This window comes from Bos taurus, chromosome 9 (genome assembly GCF_002263795.3).
Source record: "Bos taurus isolate L1 Dominette 01449 registration number 42190680 breed Hereford chromosome 9, ARS-UCD2.0, whole genome shotgun sequence".
Taxonomy (NCBI): domain Eukaryota; kingdom Metazoa; phylum Chordata; class Mammalia; order Artiodactyla; family Bovidae; genus Bos; species Bos taurus.
Window position 1 is genome coordinate 79,630,319 of NC_037336.1, and position 22,306 is coordinate 79,652,624.

General features: G+C 36.2%; 1 protein-coding gene across 2 annotated transcripts in view; it reads left to right on the forward strand.

The window, feature by feature from the left end:
* VTA1 (vesicle trafficking 1) overlaps window positions 1-22,306 on the forward strand; it is a 70,714-nt gene that overhangs the window by 709 nt on the left and 47,699 nt on the right. For both annotated transcript variants that reach the window (NM_001038045.2, XM_005210996.4), the window contains 1 exon segment: window positions 19,551-19,645. In NM_001038045.2, the coding sequence (NP_001033134.2) occupies window positions 19,551-19,645 (95 nt within the window).

Below are 22,306 nucleotides of genomic sequence, written 5' to 3' on the forward strand. Positions count from 1 at the left end.
CTGTCTTCTACCAGTGAGAACTTGTAGCCTTGATTTTGAGCAATAAATGAGGTTGAGACATTTGGTGACACACTCTCACTTGGGTTGTGATACAGTTGATGAAAAACACAGATCAGACTTGATCACACTTTTTCCTTTGTGCTAAAGACAGTAGTTCCATTATAGGTTATTTTATATTCCACATTCTAACTTTGCTGCAAATAAAACAAGTGACCAAGCAACCATAGTACGCTGAAAAGGATTTTTAACTTTGAGAAGCTCAGTGTAAGGTGTCCTCTTTCATAGACAGTATAAGGTTAGCCGAAATACGGTCCACTGCTATCCCGGCCATAAACCAGGAGTACCCCATTTTCACTCCTCAAATGTGCAAGGCCCTTTCAAACCTCCACATTCTTCCCTTTCTTGGAAATCTACCCTTTTTTCCACTTGGCGAACTCCTTAATTCAGATTCTAACTCAATGTCACCTCTTCTGTGGGCAGTAAGATGATTACTCTCAAGGCTTTACCTCCTCAGTTTGTTCGGATCATAACAACATTTTTGCGTTATACTTGTTTTTCAGGTTCCTCAAGCAGGGACCATTAGTCATTCATTCAGCTTGTATTTATTGAGATTTTACCTGTATGAGTATTACCAGGCACAGTGCCTACAGCATTCATGAAGCTTACATATTGGGGGGCGGGGGAGGGGTTGGATTAAACAGTAAAATGAGTAAATTTATATAGAATATTATAAGATTGTGAAGAAAATTAAAGCTGGGAAAGAACAGGGAGTACCAGGAGTAGGGTGGTAGGAAGTGAGGGAGGGATTTCATTTTCAGAGTGGTCAGGGAAAGCTTCGCTGAGTTCACATCTGAACAAACTTAACAGGAGTGAAAAGCAAGCTTTGCATCACCTGGGCGAGAGTGCTCTCCATAGAGGGGATAGCAAGTGCAAAAGTCCTGAGGTAGGGGCTTGCTTAAAAGAGGATTAAAGTGACTATTGTAACTAGAGTGAATAGAGCAAGCAGAAAAGCAATGTGATTAAAGTCAGAGAGATTATTTCTTGTAACAATTAAGTGGGAACCCTTGATTCTGTCTAGAAGCAGTCCCTCCATGGGCGCTGTATTCTACACGTTTGTTACTCTCCTGGGACCCTTTATTTCCTGTGTCACTATCTTCCCTTTTTTGCTGTTTCTTCCTAAACTTGCCCCGGTTCCCTTTATTTAAAAAATAAAAGGAGCTCTCACTGTGACATTCCCCTGGAGTTGCAGTCCTGTCGGCCCAGCCTCAAAGCTAGGCTTGAAATAGTTGTCTGTAGTTGTCTTTAGATCCTTACCTCATAGATCTTTTTCAGCCCATTGCAGTCTGGTTTTCAATCCCATTATTTCACTGAAACTGCTCTCAGCAGGGTCAAGAACCATGATTTTTATTGCTAAAACCAGGTGTCACTTAAAAAATATTTTTGTTATGAAGCACTGGAGAAGGAAATGGCAACCCACTCCAGTACTTTTGCCTGGAAAATTCCATGGACAAAGGAGCCTGGTAGACTACAGTCCAGGGGGTCACAAAGAGTCGGACACGACTGAGCCACTTCTCTTTCTTTCTTATGTGCGTGTTAAAGAACATATATAATGTGTACATACAGTTCAAGGAATAGTAAAATGAATGCTAATATATCTACCATGCTTGCTGTGATTAGACTTTCAAATTTTTGCTGATCTGGTGAGTGTGAAATGATGTCTCACTGGAGTGAAATTTGCAATTCACTGAGTCTTAATAAGGTTGAGCATCTTTTCATATGTTAATTAACCATTTGTGATTTCCTATTGAAATACCTACTTATTGCTTTTGACCATTTTCTATTTCATTGTTTTAATCTAGCTACTGATCTTTTGGTATTGCAAATGTCTTTTCAAAGTTTATTTGAGAAGTTTGATTTTTGATTTTTCATTCTATTTATGAAATCCTTTGATGTGCAAAAGTTCTTAATTTTAAAATATGACCAATTGAGTAATCTCTAATGATTTATGTTCCGATTTTCTAGGTCTTGATTTCTTTTTGTGTACCTTATTTGAGATTTTGGCTTCCTGAGTTTGTAGATGGGTGTCTTTCATCAAATCTAGAAAATTCTCTACTTTCAATTATTGTTTCTCTGCTATCTCTGTTCTTTCCTTCAATTTTAATTAGACGTGTTGCATTTTCCTCCTTTAGCTTCTTTATCTCTTAATGCTTTGATAGTTTGTGTCCATTTTCTTTCTATGCTGCATTCTGTGTATTTCTCTAGGTCAGTGTTCCCCTTCATATATTGTATAACCCATCTGTTACATTTCTATTAACATTTTCATTTTTTATTTCTAGATGTTCTCTTACTTTGTTTTTAAATCAGCCTCGCCATTTCTGATAATCTTTTAACTGTTTCAGAAGCACTCATTTCTTTAAGTGCTTTAAAAATATTTGCATTTATATTTGCTGTCTGATAATTACTGTATAGGTTATATTTTAGATCTGATTCTGCTGTGTAACAAAAAATGGCTTATGACAGTTTTTTTCTTGTAACTTAGGCACTAGAACTACTAAACCAGTACTCTTCAATCTTCAATATGCAAATAATTCTACAGGAATCATTTTCACATTTCGCAACTTCTGTGTTTCTTTCCTGACAAAGTTCCTTTGGTCAGGGTGGCAAAGTAGTATGCTTCCCTTCATTTATTTATTTATTTTTTACTATATCTTGTTCTCAATTGCCCTTTTCCTACTTTAAAGAATAAAAGCAGGCTCTCCTGCATCATTAGTATTTTTATGGTGAATTGTTCTGGAGGAGAAAGTGGAAAATCCTCCAGGGTGTCCAGAAAAAAAGGACAGTTCTAACAAATTACTGCTGTTAGTGAAACCTCCATTTATTAAGCTATTAGATAGAGCTTCCTGTCTTTATGTGTCTTATTTGGAAGAAAATCAGTTAGAGCACAGAATAAGCCTTTATCTAAAAATGCTGGGCATGGGAAACAAAGGATGTGAAAGGAACATTCTAACATACAGCTTTTTATAAGAGGAGTCACCTGGAGTCCTCTCCTTTCAGGAATAATTGGTCAAGAATGAATCTCAGAAGAAGGAGGAATTTTTCTTAGCTATTAGCAGCCATTGTTCAATCATTTTGGATTTTATACAGAGGAGTGCAAAGGCGCAGTTTGCAACCAAGGTCAAGTGCAAGATGGTATGGAGCATGTTGTCCTTGTTCTTGGGGAACATGGTAAGGCCATGTTCAAAACTGGCCTGTGTTGAAATTTCAAAATGGTAAGAGTTTTCATTATATGATCTTAGCGTTTCGTTCTCTGTTCCTTATTAAAGTGTCATTCCTGAGGACAGTTCAGTTCAGTTCAGTCGCTCGGTCGTGTCCAACTCTTTGCGACCCCATGAACCGCAGCACGCCAGGCCTCCCTGTCCATCACCAACTCCTGGAGTCCACCCAAACCCATGTCCATCGAGTTGGTGATGCCATCCAACCATCTCATCCTCTGTCATCCCCTTCTCCTGCCCTCGATCTTTCCCAGCATCAGGGTCTTTTCCAGTGAGTCAGCTCTTCGCGTCAGGTGGCCAAAGTATTGGAGTTTCAGCTTCAACATCAGTCCTTCCAGTGAACACCCAGGACTGATCTCCTTTAGGATGGACTGAGGTAAAAGCAAAAGGGAAATGCTGAAGTGGGAGTAACTTATTTCATTCAGGTGACAAGCTCATATCAAGGTCTGTAGGTTATCAAAATTTTAGTCTTAGAATCCAGAAATGAGAAAGAGTGTGTGGGAACATGTGTTAATGTTTATTTGAATTAGAGAAGTCATATTTTTCTGAAAAAAGTAAGCCTCCAATGGCTGATTGGTTTGACTTGAGCAGTTTTGCCATTTATGTAGAATGGTGAACATTCTCCTCAAATGAGGTAAATTTTCAGCTCTGAAGTGTTTTGCTTTTTTCAGAAATACATTTAAAACAAGTGATAAGATTAAAATATTATGACTTTTTTTTCCTACCAGAGGATGTTGAAACAAACACTATTTCAGTTTTCCGAATCCTGTCTCATTCTTAGAATAAAAAGAAGCCTTTGAAAGCAAATGATGAGTCTTTATAAGGTCTTTTCTGTATACTTCAGAGGAATTGAGAAAATGAATACTCTGATGAAGGGGTGACACATTCTTTTCTAGTCTTAAAACAAATTTTGAGGCAAACCTAATTAAAATGTCAGCTAAGAAAGATTATTAAAAATGTTCTTTGATGATAAGTCATGATGTGGTTTTTAGCCTATAACCCAGAAGGAATTTAAAGAATTTGGTAGTTTTGCTGTGACAAAGCTTCCATTCTCATCTGCTGCTTTATGTGAATGAATTTTCTCCCTTGTTAAATTCATAAAAGTGAAAGCAGGAATAGAACCAATACTCTGGTTCGTTATGAGGATAAATCATGTTCATTCATAGATAGGCGGTTTACCTCATGCACTTCCAAGGAAAGTTTACTTTTTATACTTAGCGATTATTAAGATAAATAAAATTCATATTGTTTTAAATGTTACGTTGTTATACATAACAATTGCAAAAACTCAATTCCAGAAGAAACATTTTAACACATAGCACCTTCTCTCAGGAAATTTAATAAAAATTTAAATTTAAATTTTTATATACTTTTGTTGCAGAGCAGTGTGATAGGATAATCAAGTAACACCTTTGAGCTTGCAGATACATTTTTATAATAAAATCCTGTAAAGTACATAGAAATATGGGTTAAAAGAAAATAAGACAGTGTATTCTGACTCTTGAAAAAAATAATTTTTTTATCTGAAAAGATTGTAATAGATACCAAATTGCTATGGTGTTTACAGTTGAAAGAGTGATAAAATTTTTAGATGTCAGTACTTGACATCTATAGTACAGAAATTGCATTTTTTACCTGTTTAAACTTCAGATAAAAAGTAGTAAATGTCAACCTAAAAATGCGTGAAGGGATACATTTCTGTAACCTTAGAGCAAACAAAAATTTTCTAAATTCCTAGAGCAAGGAAGAATTTTTTGTGAGAAGAAAAACTAAAGGTTATTTTGCTAAAGTACTCACTGATTTATAAAAGTTCGGTATTATCTTATATTTCCTCTCTGTATGTTGCGCTCTGCCTGGAATCCCCTATGACTTCCTCTTAATCAAATTTAACTCCTATTGACTCAGTACTTTTTACTTTTTTTCCTTTTGAACTGTGTGTAGCTGGAGTAAGCTATGCATTGGAGGCATTATTCAGACACATTGATAGACACTTAAATGTCTGTCAGTCTTAAATGAATAATCGGGGTTTTCCATCCTCTGGATCACTTTTCAGTATGCATTGTGTTTTGATTTTCAGATATTTGGTTGGTGTTTTTGTTTTCTAATATTTTGTTGATCTCTTAAGTTAGTGGTTTTTTGTGTCATTTTTTGGTCATGCCTCTTGGCTTATGGGATCTTAGTTCTCCAACCAGGAATTTAACCCAGGCCCTCGGCAGTGAGAGCTTGGAGTCTTAACCACTGGACTACCAGGAAATTCCCGACTCAGTATTTTTTGCAGATTGGTTTTCCTGAGCTCATATGATGTCTAGAAATGGTATCAAGTATATCCCTCCTCTTGATCCTCTTGATCCTCTTTACCTTTCAGTCTCCTGGATTCTCTTGAAAGACAGGGATTGATACCTTGTTTTCTCTCACCACCTGACACATAATTGGCATTCATAAATATTTAACGAATGCCATTGTTGTAAATGTTACGAATATTCCAGCCTTACTAGAATATTCACTTTGAGAGCAAGAAATATGTCTTAAATTGATGATCATTGAATCTCTTAACTCCTAATACAGTACCAAAGCCATGGTGGATAATTGGAAATTATGTAGTTTACATGTAATATGTGTTGATTGAATAAATATAGGGTAATTCATAGTTTTTTCACATGCTCTTACTGCAGTAAGGAAACATAATGAAAAGAATCTTGAAGCACAGTATTTCATAGCTTGTGGCTACTAGACTGTCATAGAGATGTCATAGGATGTGCCCTCTGTGCTTCCTCATTTCCAGTATTTTGTGATTTCCAGAAATGATTTAGATCTGGCCTTAATGGGAATACTCTAGTGTGTTATCATTTTTTGTTACCTTAGTATTCCTATATTTCTAAGTTGTTTGATCTTTTATTTTCTTTTTAAGTCAGGAATAAGTGTTGAAATATCATATATCAAATTACTTTTTGACTATATGCTTAGAGTTTACTTCTTCGACCTTTTTAATTAGTAATAACAAATTATTGAATTTACTCTTACTTGGAACATCTCACTCCTGGAAAAAATTCTGTTAGATTTTTTTTTCATTAAATTATTTTGAAATAATTATAGATCCACAGTTAGAAGAAATAATACAAAGAGATCTGTGTGACTTTTACTCATTGTGCCCAGTGGTAATATCTTGCAAAGTCATAGTACAGTATCACAGCCAGAATATTGATATTGACACAATCTACCCATCTCTTTTAGACTTACGTAGTTTTCCATGAATTCATTTGTGTATATATCTGTATTTAGCTCTAAATAGTTCTCTCAAGTGGAGGTTCATGTATCCAACACCACAGTGAAGATAGAAGTTGTCTAAGAAGAATCCTTAATGTTAATCCTGTTGCAGCCAGAAGTTTATGCTTTGGGGATGTTCTTTTGTATACTTGTCAATTTCTCACATTTAAAAAATTTAACTTGAGCTAATGTTGATGCGTCAAAGTTTTCTAGAATATCTTTCATATCTGTCAGATTTTCAGATTTATTAGTTAAGAAATTACAAACTTAACCTTCCCTTCCTTTCTTCATACCTGTCACAGTCAGCCCAGTCATCAAATGTTTAAATTTTTACTTACCTTCTTAGTTTCTTTGACATCATACCCTCATCTTACATCTAAGCTATTGAGATAGCTTCCTACCTTCTACTTCAAGCTAAGTGAAAGTTGCTCAGTCGTGTGCAACTCTTTGTGATCCCATGGACTATAGCCTGCCAGGCTCCTCTGTCCATGGGGATTCTGCAGGCAAGAATACTGGAATGGGTAGCTGTTCTCTTCTCCAGGGGATCTTCCCAACCTAGGGATCAAACCCAGGTCTCATGCATTGCAGGCAGATTCTTTATCGTCTGAGCCACCAGGGAAGCCCCTACTTCAAGAAGGTAGTACCTGTTGCTACCTGAAAGTTCTACTTTAAATGCTCAGTGAAAATAAAATTTTATTCACAGAATAAAAGAAGGATAAAGTTAACTAAACATTTAGAAACCTGTGCTGCACAAGCAGTACAATTAATTTATAAAAGCATTGCATTAGGACAAGAATGTTTCCAATAGATGAAAGACAGAGGGCCAGTGTCCTTGATAGGGAAAACACTCATACAAATCCATTTTAAAAAATGAAAACTATGATCCACATAAATGGACAGAAATGTGTATGTACTACTAAAATAGAGCATACTAATTTTTAACGTTCAGCTGAATTAGTAGCAAGTGTAAATTAAGACGGCATACCATTTTTTGACTAAAGTTATAACTCATACAAAATGAGTATGTGATGAAATTCTCCTTGACATGGCTGTGTGAATTTTTAGAAAGCATTTTATCGGAGTATATAGAATTGTAAAAGTATCTGATGTACAGTAATTCCAGTTTTGAAAAGCTTCTGCCTAGGAAATAATCACTAATATATGAAGAACTTTAGGATTATCTGAACAATTATATACGTTTGTGGCAAGCTCAAAAACAGCCTAAACATATATCATGGTGGAAATGGTTAAGTTTTGGTATATCCATTGCACAGAAAATGATGTAATCATTTAGAAATTAGAAAGCATCTTTTGTAACATGGGGAAAGATTGATATAAAAATGCAGGATATAAAATTATATATATACTATTATTTGAACTTTTCACTGCAAATGGTGACTGCAGCCATGAAATTAAAAGATGCTTGCTCCTTGGAAGAAAAGCTATGAAAACCTAGACAGCATATTAAAAAGCAGAGACCTTACTTTGCCAACAAAAGTCCATCTAGTCAAGGCTATGGTTTTTCCAGTAGTCATGTATGGATGTGAGAGTTGGACCGTAAAGAAAGCTGAGTGCCAAAGAATTGATGCTTTTGAACTGTGGTGTTGGAGAAGATTATTGGGAGTCCCTTGGATAGCAAGGAGATCAAACTAGTTGATCCTAAAGGGAATCAGTCCTAAATATTCATTGGAAGGACTGATGCTGAAGCTGAAGCTCCAGTACTTTGGCCACCTGATGCTAAGAACTAACTCATTGAAAAAGACTCAGATGGCTGGGAAAGACTGAAAGCAGGAGGAGAAGGGGACAACAGAGGATGAGATAGTTGGATGGCATCACTGACTCGATGGACATGCGTTTGAGCAAGCTCCCAGAATTGGTGATGGACAGGGAAGCCTGGTGTGCTGCAGTCCGTGGGGTTGCAAAGAGTTGGACACGACTGAGCAACTGAACTGAACTTTTAAAAATGCATCTATATATATATACATACACAGACACACACACATACATAATAAACTTAGAGGAAAAAATTGCATCTTTAGGTTTCTGGATAGTTTTCTTTTGTCTTTTTAAAAATTTTCCTATAAGTGGGCATGTTTCATACCATCATTACTAAACAACAAAAGCTTTACTAAAAGCAAAAATATTTTTTAAACACCAATAGTAGCTCCATCTGACTATCAGAAAAAATAAGTGCCTTTAGTGATAACTCATGATTTGAACATGGCATCATCTTCTGTAATTTTAATCAAGCTGAATTTCACTCCATTTCTAGAACCTGACTGACCTTCTGTTGTCTCCAGACCTTCCAACATTGTTCTCCAGCCCTTGACACCTCTTCCCCTCCTTACCAAATCCACTCCATTTTTACCCTTAAGATTCTAGCTTAAATGTCACTTTCTCTGGGAGGCTTTGTCTTAAACTCCCTGGTTTTAAGATGCATCATCTCTCGGTCCTCATTGTGCCTTGTATGGCTTTATCTTCATTGCTTTTCATATGCCTGCTGTCCCTTCTAGAGTGTAAACTTAAGGAGACTGTACCCTGCTAGGGCCTCTTGATTCATTCACTGTACCAGGTAGTGCTCGGCCACTAAAGATACTTACACAATAAGGAATAGATACTCCAAAAATGATGAATTGATCTGACTTTTGAGGCAGCCATGGTCCCCATAGCTACACCTTATAGTTGTCATGGAATAAAGAGGCCAGATAACTAACATTCATGGAGCTTTTGGCATTCGTAACGGTCCTTTTCTTCTGGGTATCTGATTTGAACCTTATAGTCATCCTGGTCCTTCTGTTACTAAGTGATGGAACCGGAACCTGAATGACAGATGCTAGATGAGAAGTGGGTACATGAAAAATTGTTGAGAGTAGGTAGTAATTAGAATAGCAGTTACAGAGTGAAGGTAAAGGGACTTGTTAAATCAGTGGGAAAACAAAGGGAACCAGTGCAGTAATCTGGAAGATCCCTGATAAGTGGAGAGTGGAAATGAGGACAGGCTTGATGTTACTGACATCAATTTCTGAGCTTTGTATGTCTCTCTCTTTTTTTTTTTGCCTTAATGAAGCCAGAAAATATTTGAGTTCCTACTAAACATAGGCACCATATGATAAATATTTTGACTCTGTGACATTTGATGTTGTGGATAAAGCAAAAACTAGAAAGATTCCTTCCCTTTAAACTGTGTGTTGATATTTAGTATCAATATCAACTATCAACACATAAAGTTGATATTAAATATCAACATACAAAGTTTCAGATTTGGTTTTTAAAAGTTTCCTCTAGGGGGTGGTATTGTACAATTAATAGACATTCAGTGACCATGTATAAATGTTCTTTGAGAGTCATTTCTTTATATGACCATAGGAAAATCAGATGTGGTTGTTCAGGAAGTTGAAAATACATATGGTATATTTCATATACAAGATGTCATAGGACACCAGTGTAAATGTTTAAAGGCTAAATAATAATGAATTTTTATTGATGGTGATAAGCTACTTGGATATTAGGATTAATAATCAGTTGCCTGTTATTTGCTGTTAATCACATAAATTGATTTTAATGACTAATAAATTTGACTAAGCCAATTAAAGATAAGCAGTTTTTTTGTGCTGGTTTCTGAATCTGTAGCAACTAATTTGAGCTCATAGTCCTTTTGTCTAAGTATGTATCATTTCTTTTTTGTAAGCTGACTCCAGATACTTTACTGTAGCATGACAGGTTAATAATAAAAACCTCGGAAAGTTGGACTGCTGACTTATCCATTAACATTCCATTTCTTTTTTTATTTTGCAAACATATTTGCAGACATGAATTTTATATTGTAGAATAGTCATTTTAATAATTACTCCTGTTTTGAGTAAATCGTTTTGGTTTTAGACTCTTTAAGCTAACACACACACACACACACACTAGCAGTACAGTAACTTGTCACAGGCTGTGTGTGTGTGCTCAGTTGCTTCGGTCGTGCCCGACTCTGTGACCCCATGGACTGTAGCCCTCCAGGCGCCTCTGTCCATGGAATTCTGTCAGCAAGATACTGGAGTGGGTTCCCATGCTCTCCTTCAGGGGATCTTCCTGACCCAGGGCTCGAACACGTTGGAGGCGAATTCTTTACCAACTGAGCCATCAGGGAACCCCTGTCACAGTCAGCTACTATATAAAATCGCATTTCACATATTAGTTTAGAACTTACTTTTCCCTTCTCTTGTCCTTTGGCTGTAGTTATCATATATTTCAATTATAAACCTGTAAACCCTAGAATGTAGTTATTTTTTAATTGTCCTTCTTAAAAAGAAATTTATAAAATGAGGAAATAAAATTTTTAGTATATTCCCACATAAATACCATTTTCAGCATTCTTCATGCCTTTGTAGTTGGTTTTAAATATGGTGTCATTTTTTTGCCTGTTGAAAAGTTTATCATTTCCTTAATAGGATTGTCACCAATTCTATCAGCTTCTATGGTGTGAAACAAGCTTTTATTTTCATCCTTATTGAAAGATAATTTTGCTGGGCAAAGAATTCATCCATCATTTTTGCCACTCCTCCCCACCTTTAAGGGGGTGGACTCCAGTTACATATATGTTAGAGCATTTGATGGTTCCCCATACCTCACTGAAACTCTGGTTTTGTGTTTGTTTTCCTTTTCAGTCTTTTTACTCCCTGCTTTATTTTAGGTAGTTTCTACTGCTGTGTTCTGAAGTTCATTAGTTTTTTTCTTTTATGATATCTAAACTACTATTAATCCTGTCCAGTAAACTTTTCATTTTTATATTTCATTTCTGGATGGCCCTTTTGTGTTCCTTTGTGTATGTTCTATCTCCTCATTTTATTCATGGTTTCCATAAAATACTTCAAAATGATTTCCCAGTATTTTAATGTCATCATCTGCTATTTCCATTATTTTGTCATTGTTTTATTTTTTTATGTTCACATTCTTCCTCTGTTGCCATCATTAGTGATTTTTGATTGATTGAGGGACAAAGTGAATTTTAAGTTCTTGAATGTCTGTTCTTTGAAGGGATTAAATGCAACCAGCAATTAATTGCTGTTCAGTTTAATTCTTTGGTGCCTTGTTTTGTTTTTAGCTTTGGGGGGCAGTTCTAAAGTACTCCTTGCTTTAGGGACAGGTTAACCCTGTTTTATTTGGGGGCTGTCTACAGAATATCCTGGGTAAACCTCTGGGGCTCTCTGCTCCTTTTGGTTGGAACTTGAATGCATCCCAGCCCTGTGTGTGCCTTGGGAATAGTCCAGCTCACAGCTTCTGTTCGCTCTTTGGCCTGCGGCGTTTTCTCCTTCACATACACATGGCAGTGTTCACCTGAGCCTCAGGATAAACTCCTGTCTTTTCTGTGTAGCTCCAAACTCTTCAGAGCTCTGCCCCTCCATTTACAGCTGCCTCAGTCTCCCTGAACTCCAGTCCGTTTTCTCAACTCAGAGCACTGTGTTCTGTTTAGGATTCCCTTCCTACTCCTTAGACTGGGATGTACCTCCAGGCAGAATGCTAGGCTGATATTGGTGTCATCTCATATGTTTCCTTTCTTCAGATGTCCTAATCTTACCATGTCTGTTTCCATTGTCCAAAAAACTCTTTTATATATTTTGTCTAGTTTTCTTTGATTGTTCACAGTAGGATGGCAAATATTACTCCTTATGGCCAGAGTTAGACTCTGTGTTGTTATTTTAGTAATCAGATCATCACTATTATTTACTAAGTACCAGCACAGTCTTTTAGTAGGAATTCAGAAGGAGCTAACTTTTCTTAAAGCTATTATATTATGACAGAAGCTCTAAAAATACTTAATGAAGGAATGAGTGAAGTATATACCCTTTATTAGGATATATTCATTCATACTTTGTTTTTATTTTAATTTTGTCCCTTCACAAAGACAATACTAACCATAGAGCAGGTATTTATAATATACTTATGAGTAGAATAATATATTTGGTTCTATTTACTGGAATAAAATTTGGCTTTATTCCTACTTGAGTGCTATATTTATTTAACCGACTAGTACATCACTCTTAACAATTGCTTTTATGTGCCTTTTGTGTCTATATATCATGCATTTCATATTTTTAGATTTCTCATGTATAAATGAGGATGTCATAGAATGTTAATGTTTAGATTTAATGAAACTTTGAAGTATACATGCCTTGAGGATTAGTAAATATTTGTCTCCTAAATGCTTCACATTAAAGTTAGGTTGGAAAGTATTTAATCCTTTTGCAAATATGCCTCATTACTCATCTTTTAAAAATATTTATTCATAAAAATAAACACATTTCCTTGATGAAATAAATATATTTCCCTATAGGTGATTCTAGCTACATATTTATTCTGTTTTACTAGGTAATTTTCCATGTTGGACATCAATTTTTCTTCATACTGCTGCTTCTACAATGAATTACTTGTCCTGAACAGAGTTTTATATAAAAGTAGTCCTTTTTCCCATCTGTATGACTAAAAGATCTTTTGGTGTATAAATTTTCATAAGTAGATTTAACATCTTTTCACTGTATTAATATTAGAAAATGTGTCTTGTTGTACAACTACAAATTGTAAACCATGTAAGATACTCAGAAATATAGAAGCTAGGCAAATTTGTACTTAAATCTTTTCAATTTTGAGAAGATTCTTTCCAGTCCTTCAATTAAAGGTGTTACTTTGTAATAATGTCCTTGTAGTTGCAAAGACTGAATATGCATATAAGCCAAGAAGAAAATGCGTGTAAGTGAAACCATTAAACTGTGTTGTCATTGCACTGTATTTCAAGTGTCAGCCACTTGTATTAAGGTTAGCTTTTAGACGGTAAGAAGCTTATATTATATTTGTGTTGTGAAGAAAATTGATGATGGTTGTGGTGGTAGTGAATTGGGAATAAATCTGATTCTCACTTCAAAGGAGATACCGATAATCTCGATTTTTATTATGAGCAATGGTGGAAGTAGTTAAAAGTAACAAATCAGAAACAAAATTGAACTTTTTACATAGGAATAAATAACATTCTCTTGATAACAAGAAAATACTGATTAGTTTTCTGTGTGTTTGCTTAATGGACTTTTACCGTTGCTGGATAGCCATTTATTTCCACGGTTGCTCTATTAAATAGCTGACTATGCTCCATAGATGGTAGAGTTCATATACTGTCCACTTGGTAATAAAATAAGGAGAAAGACCTCCCAGGGAAATGAAGCTCACTCCTCTATTTCCTCACATTGTGTTACTATGTTGACTAATAGTATATATAAACAGTAAATAATTAACTGATGTCTATTTAATTTTCTGTGTGTATGTTTGGGTGAGGGTTTGCTTGAAATATGCTTGAAATGGTCATTTGAGAGGTTGAGAAAATAAGGAAATCAGTCTTTACACAATTAATATAAAATGTCTTCAGAGAATGCCAAAATAGGAAAGAAGATGAGACACAAAACAGAGAGCTTAAAGATTAGTTTCAAACCAGATGTTTCACACAGGACATAAAATGTTGGCATGTCATAAAAATATGTATGTTTAAAAAACTGTAGCTTGCTCAGTTTGTAGTGATGGAAAGTATATTTTACTTGCTCAAATAAATAATACTGGAATATTCAATATGAAAAAGTATTAAGCTAATTTGAGGTTGATAATTCTAATATTTATAGTGATGCTGATCTGTCTGTGGTCTGTGTTGCTGGTATGTAGATGCAGGGAGAGAGGATTGTTGGGCTTATGTATGAGTGTACGTTTGCCAAAGGAATGTAATAAAAAGATTCAGGGTTTAGAGATAGGGCAGTAAAGTCCTAGAAAAATCTGTCATAAAATCAAAGCTAGTTACAGAAGGAAGTTAAAGGAGGAAAGACTGATTGTAATGAAGAAGTAGGGAGACACCAATGAACTGGAAGCCTGTTGTAACAAACAGAGTTTAAAGTTGGAAGAAAAGCAGTTATGTTTAGAGTGAGTACATGGTATACTGATATTAGCAGTACAGCAGTTTGAAATGGTAATTTAGTTATGAGGTTACTGGCATATAAGGGAGAGTCCGTACAGTTATGGAAATCAGTATTGATAAGAACTGAGAGCACAGCACTGTATATGCATTAGAAATAGATTTGCTTTCTTATTGCAGAAAATTCAGAATTACAATGCATAAGTAAAGTAAGGATTTATTTCCTCATTTAAAAAAAAGTCTGATATTGGCAGTACCCAGTACCAATTCCATGAAATCATCAGGGACCCAGGCTTTTTCTGACTTCAAATCTATAAACCAGCACATGATTACCAAAGTCGCCTTGTGGTCCAAGCTACCTACTAGAGTTTCAGTCGTCCCATTTCTGTTCTAGGCAGGAGGGAGGAGAAAGGGGAATGAGTCATTTCCTTTCCCCTGCCATCATTCCCGTTTTACAGTCCTTCCAGAAGTCAGTCTCAACCACTTCTGGTTATATGATATTTGTCTTAGGTAATAGCATGGCCATATTTTGCTTTGAGGAATAGTGGAAAATGTACTGTTTTGGCTAGCTATATTACAACTCCCTAGTAATATAGGACTCTTGTTAGTAAAGAAGACAGGGAGAAAGGATGCAAATAGGCTGCTAGCTGTCTCTGTCACAAGTCAGCAAAATTTTAAGATGGTGGAAAGATAAGGAAAGACCCTGAGATACATGAGCAATTACAAGCATAACAGTCCAGTGGAAGAGAATGGGTGAGCACTAGACCAGTGTATTTAGAAAGCCTTGAGAGAATACTGTAATAGTGGGATGCAAAAAGAAAACCAGTCATACTTGCCAACTCTTCTCTTAAATACTAGAAGGAATGTAAGAGAATTAAAACTCATTACTTGAGAGAACTGCAAAGAAAATGATTTCTTAAGTGACATTTAGGTTTTAATTAAGACAAAGAGGAAGAAGGAATCTGAGGAGAGGTAAGACAGTTTGCTGATTCTTCAGAATTGTTTCAACTGTTTTTTCCACAATAGTTCCAGGGAGTATGGTAGAAGGAATAGGGCTGTGTGGAGAAACATGGACTTGGTTGGGGCAAAAAGTATAGTTTACAGTTGAGAGGAGTAAGGATGCAATGAGCAGTGATGCTCAACCTTTTGCTTATCTACCCTCAAGTTTAAAATAATTAAACATGAATCTCCAATATTATGTAACTTTATAAATAATTTTTCTGTATTGATGTACTATACATACATACATACATACATACATACATATGTGTGTGTGTGTGTGTGTGTGTATATATATATATATATATATATATATATATAATAAAAATACTACATGTGCCTGACTCTGCAGCCCCATGAACTGCGGCCTGCCAGGCTCCTCTGTTGATGGGATTTTCCAAGCAAAGATACTGGAGTGGTTTGCCATTTCCTTCTCCAGGGGATCTTCCTGACCCAGGGATCAAACCCTGGACTCCTACACTGCAGGCAGATTCTTTACCTGCTGAGCTACCAGGGAAGCATATAAAAGAAAAGTACAAAGGATGAGATAAACATATCAATAAAAGGCTAATATTTTCTTCCCACACTCCAGCCATTCCCTGGACTCTTATGGGTCTCAAAGTCTGCAGCCTCAGTAGCTTAGGGTGAGAACTGTTAGGGGAAATAGAAGCAGCCTGGCACAGAATTTACCCCTACACTCAGCTAAAAGCCTTCCCCTTAAAAATAAGAGCAAGAACACTTAAAAGTCTTCAGAAAATTTTGGTAATACATTAAGACATAATAAGATTAAATTTCAAGGAAGAAAAAGCATATTATCAGTTATAGGTATTATCATGTGAGGAGATGACATTTGATCTGTAATCTCAGTAAAATCAAATAGCCAAGATATATAAAAAGTAAAAACATACTAAAGACGAATCATTAGACAAATCATTAGAGAAGGAAAGAATTTTTTACCACTTGCATTTGGGACAGATACCAGACTGAGGTAGATGCTAGTTATTAAATAGTTAGATTTGAAAAAGCAGAGGAAAAACTGGAAAAATTATGTAACTGAATTTCCAGTTTCTTGGAGATAAAGAGCTTTCCAAGCTTAGAGTTGATAGAAAAATCACTTTGGGTACATAAATATTTTAAGTTTCTGTATTTTAAAACAACATTCAAAAATTGAAAGATGGCATAATACTTGCATCCAAAATGTTTATTTTCCACAGAGCTCATGTGATGTACTTTTAATAAAAGAAATACAGCAAAAATGCTAGAAGAAAAGACCTGACAGCTCACTAAGAGGATGTGTTGGGGAGTTCTGTCACAGTTATAACAAAAGAAGAGCTGACTAAAACAGATATGAAGCTTGAACAACTCAAGAGATGACTGGTTTAAAAAGGGGAGGGTGATCAGCCATGCTTTTAAAAGGCATGGCATGGGGAGAGGTGATTCAAACCTAGTTCTCAGACGACCTGGGTATGTTATTAAATATGCCTGGTTAAAAGAAAGAGAAAAAGAAAATTTTGTCACATTGTGATCAAAGCAATGAATATAATAAGTGGGTTTCTATTTTTGCTTCCAGATTAGATTTTTTGTGTGTCATTAATACCCAGTGCTGGGTATTGTACAGTAAAAATGAAAGTATCATGCTTTTTACATTGTGAGTCAGTGTAAACCAGGACAGGTCTTTAAGAAACTCCATTTTTGCTTCTCATTGATAACTGGATGAATCAAAACCCTAAATTTGGTACAGAAATAAATACATTAATAAATTAAACTTCAAGCTCTGTGAGAGAACCCTAAAAGCCTAAGCCTTTAAAAGTAGTTCCTTCAGACACAGATATTGAATTTAAACACACTCAGAATACATGATTGTATTATTTGTATATTAACACATCTTTAAAGAAGGTGTGAATTGGAAATCATGAGAGTAACTAACAGCTTGCCATGTTCTAAAGCTGTAGCAAATAAAGCCACGATAGATAGTAGACTAACAAGTTACAAAGCAAGATAGACAATATACAGAGTTGGGGCCTTTTGTCCCATGAAAATTTAATATATGATAATGAATGACAAAAGTGGCATTTAAAGCCATCAGGCAGAATGAGCTGTTCTTTCATTCATGTATTTTATCTATTCAGAAAATGTTTGTCGAAGGCCAAGGACTGTTGCAGATGCCAGGGATCCATCAGCAAACCAAGTAGACTACAATTGCCATTATCATGGAGTTTAAGTTGGAGTTGGAGAATCTTCGAAGAAATAGGTTGAATGATTCCCTGCTGAGGAGAAAAGACTAGAGCAGGAAAGGCGATAGTGTTCACAAGATTCCACTTGGGGGTGTGGGGGACAGGATAGCCCTCTTTCCTACTGTATAAGGAACTGCCGCAAGGCAGTTTGTTAAAAAGAAAGCGACCAAACAGAAAATTTGATGAAATTTTTGTTTTGATAGTTATTCTGCATTCATAAAAGAGGATATAGAGGTCTTCAGTACACCTCTAAGACCTTGAGTAGTGAAAATGCAAAATCAAAAGTGAGATAACACAGTCCTGAGACTGATAGGACGTTTAATACCAGTTTTTAATTTAATGTCAGTTTTTTGCGAGTTTGGGAGAAATGGCTGCTTGCATGTGTTGTTGTAGCTGTAACTGCATAGTGGTGATTTGTTTTGAAGGACAGTTGAAGAGTAGCTGTTCAAGTGAGAAAGGTACACATACTGCAAGCCAGCAGTTCTCCTTGATGTCTCCCAACGGGAACTCACGAATGTGCACTCAAGAAGGTCTGGTAGTGCAGCATGGCTTATAATGATGAAAATCTGAGAACTACCCCGTTGTGCTTTAGTTCAAATGTCGTGTCCATACTGTGGAGCCCTGTAGGGCTACGCAAATCTTCAGAGCATAGTGTTGAAACTGAGAGGAAAATTACAGGCAATATGTATACATACTGGTGGTAATAATTGCCACCGAACTTCACCGCTCTCATCACTGAGAACGCTGTTTAGGGTTGTGGTTTCAGAGAAGTTTTTAGCTTCACCCTTATCTGTAATATTTTTATTATTTTTTTTCAAGAGATGGTATTATTGTAGCCACACATTCCAGGAAACAAACTCACTCAGAAGGACAATGCAGATAATGGAGTTCAGTTTATTACACCGATGGGCCCAAGGCAGAGTCTCCTCTTAGCCAAGGACCCCAACCAGTTTTTGTGAAAACCTTATATACCCTAAGTGTACGTGGTCAAACCCACCTCCCCGAAGTCTCTGAAATTAGTCTGAAGAAAGGAAAAGAAAGATGCAATCAAAGTTAACCCGTGATTCGTATGCCTTAAACCCATGATTCATATGCCTTAAGCCTAGGTAGTTAACAGTGGACAATTATCAATAGACCTGTGGTTATACCCCAATAAGCATAATAGAATTTATGATTCTATTTGGTTACACAGATAATTAGGGTATTCTTTTAGGCGACAGAGACTCTAGGTACGAGCCCTGGGGCTCTTCCATCCGGGGGTCTGGTTTTCCAGTTGATATGTCATTTCCATAGATACTGGGCATATAGCTCAAAGTCCACAGTCTGGCCCAAGATGGAGTCCTGCTTTTGAGATGGAGCCTGTTCTGTCTGTTTCCTCCTTCAATATGTTTATTTTTACGTGTATACATAAAAATGACCAAAACAATTCTCCCCATTAACCTCAGCTCAAGTGGCATTTCCCCTCTCCGAACGCATATTGTGTATTTTATCAGTTATCACGTATCTGGCCCTTGGCAAGTGCTCCTATACACAAGGTTGTTTTTCTGAATGCCCCCATTTATCTACTAAATTTAAATTGCAGGTTCTTTTGACAGCCTCAGACTGATCCTTTTATTTTAAATATAATGTAAAAAGAGAAGGCCTTCCTTCATAGAAATGTGTTATCATCATCATGAATCTTGTATTCTTTGGATAGTGTTTTTGTGTTTGTTATATTTGTGAATAAGATCCATAGTAAATTAAAGTTTTATTTCTAAATTCACTTAAATTTTAAATTATTTATTAGAGACAAAACATATTTTAAACATTCAGTCCTGGGAATTATTCATATCATTGTATTTTTCTTTATAGGTCGATTGTATGCGATGCAAACTGGAATGAAAATTGATAGTAAAACTCCTGAATGTCGTAAATTTCTATCAAGGCTAATGGATCAGTTAGAAGCTGTAAGTTGAACACTGAACATTTTTCTGATTAATGTTTATAATGCCATTTTATTTGTGTGTGTGTGTTATTGTAGCTCTAACTGTTGGTGGCAATCAGCAGCGTCATTATAGCTGAGGAAAAAGTAGACAATTTTTTTTACATTTACATTATAGTGCTTAGGGAGTTGAAGGAAAAGTTGGTTTCAGTATCTTTCCCTATACATTATTTCTTGTTCCAGGTTATTGTAGACCTTTGAATCATTCTTTCATAAGTAATGAATCATTTCTAACCTTCCTTCATGCACTCACAAGGATGACTGATTAGAAATTCTTAAATAGCTCTTATAATAATAAAATGGGGGACCTCCCTGGCAGTCAGGTGGTTAAGGCTCTGCTCTTCTACTGCATGAGGGGTGGGTTTGATCCTGGTGAGGGAACTGAGATCCCACATGCCACTGCTACTGCTCCTGCTGCTGCTGAGTCGCATCAGTCGTGTCTGACTCTGCGACCCCAGAGACGGCAGCCCACCAGGCTCCACCGTCCTTGGGATTCTCCAGGAAAGAACACTGGAGTGGGTTGCCATTTCCTTCTCCAATGCATGACAGTGAAAAGTGAAAAGGAAGTCACTCAGTCGTGTCTGACTCTTCGCGACCCCATGGACTGCAGCCTACCAGGCTTCTCTGTCCATGGGATTTTCCAGGCAAGAGTACTGGAGTAGGGTGCCATTGCCTTCTCCGCCCACATGCCACAAGGCACAGCAAAAAAAAAGAAAAGAAATGGGCTATTTATTTAGTGAAAAAGACAACAAGGCAAGTTTCCTATCGTCTCTTCCTCCCACTCTTAGTCCTGTGACAGGATACTCTTATGGTCCAAGCATTCTCCTCTGCCAGCAGAAATGTGGTAGGTGAACTATGATGTAACATCACAGATTGTGTAGAGGCACCAATCCAGGGAAAACTGAATGCATTTGATTGGGTATCAATATATCAGGAAGGCAATGCTATAGTAATTTCACTTAGCATTAAGGGCTCCACCCTGTGCCTCCCAGTCTCTTTTTTAACAGTGTCAAGGTCTACTCATTGCTTCATCTCCTCCCTGGGTTGGGAAGATCCCCTGGAGGAGGGCATGGCAACCTACTCCAGTATTCTTGCCTGGAGAGTCCCTTGGACAGGGGAGCCTGGTAGGCCACAATCCATGGGGTCACAGAGTCAGACACGACTGAGTGACTAACAAGAGAATTAGAAACCTAAATATTTATTTGACCAGTTGCATTATTTTGTTTAGAGAAACAAAACTTAAACATTAAAAATCAAAACACTTAAACCAGTCAGTCCAGAATCTTTCAGATCAAAGTCTTAGTTGTATGAAGCAGCCATGGATAAGAGTGTTCTTTCTACCCTGGTATGGGTGTCTGACCTTCTGAGGCTGTCATCTTCTGCTATTATCTACCCAAGGTAGGCCTGGTGGCATCACTGATGACCACTCAGCTGCCCTTGGAACCTGTCTGGCCTTCTGCTTCTAACACTGCTTCTGTGAATGCAGGAAAAGTTTGAGTACTCTTGGGAGCGAGGTTAGGAGGTGGACGAAAGAATGTGTCTGACAGGTAGCAGTACTTTGTAAAATACCATCTCTTACAGACATTAATGTAGAATAAACCTCTATTAATTTTACAGCTTAACAATAATAGGTGAAATAACAACAGCTTATGGATAAGACAAAACTTAAATGGTTCTTTATAATACACAAAATGTAAAATCACATTTATAAAGGGACTTACCAGGAATTTTTTATTATCTACATTAAATAACAAGGAAGTTTATTCCATGGTGAGAACGTACCTGCTTGTATTATTATAATGTTTATAGTTGGTACACTTCAGGTATATTATGTTATTGCTGCCAGACATTTTATGTTGAGGATGAGATTAAATGGCATACTCCCACTAAATTTTTCTAGAAATAAATTGCCTCTCCAATTAAATTATTTCACAATGTGGATACAGTAAACTAGTGTTACATGTGGGACTTTTTTTTCCCTGTTTTTGTTGGGAGTAAGGATGCCCAGATGTCCTTAAATTCCAATATTCAGCCTCTTCCGGGCCTTAATTATGAGAATATTTACTTTGATGATTTTATGAAAAATTCTGTGGCTTTTTCTAAATTTAATTCTTTATAATGTTCTTTACAATAGTGTGATATTCAGATCTAATATTCTAGAAGGTCATTTTATTCCAATATGACAGTCTCAGTAAAATATAGGAATTAAATTTGTTGTTTTTAAATTACTTTTTCTGTGTGTAGGGAAGGGATGTACTGACTGGAAATTTACATGGGTGTAAATTGTGTTGATTTGAGGTGTATATTTGACTAAATTTAACAGTGTGCTCTGAGAGATACTTTTTAGGATATAATGATCCTTCTCATTGTATTTTTCTATATTTGATAGGAGATATTGAAATAGGAGTAAATTAAAAATTTATATGGCTAGGAAAGAATTTTTTAACTCCATTTTTCTTGTACATTTGAAATATTTGTCTGATGCTTTACATAGATAGTTGGGCATGTTATCTTTTTTTTTGCTGTTTTTTATTTTGATATTTTGGCTTCCCAGGTGGCTCAATGGTAAAGAATTCACCTGCCAATGCAGGAGACACAGGAGATGCGGGTTTGATCCCTCGGTCAG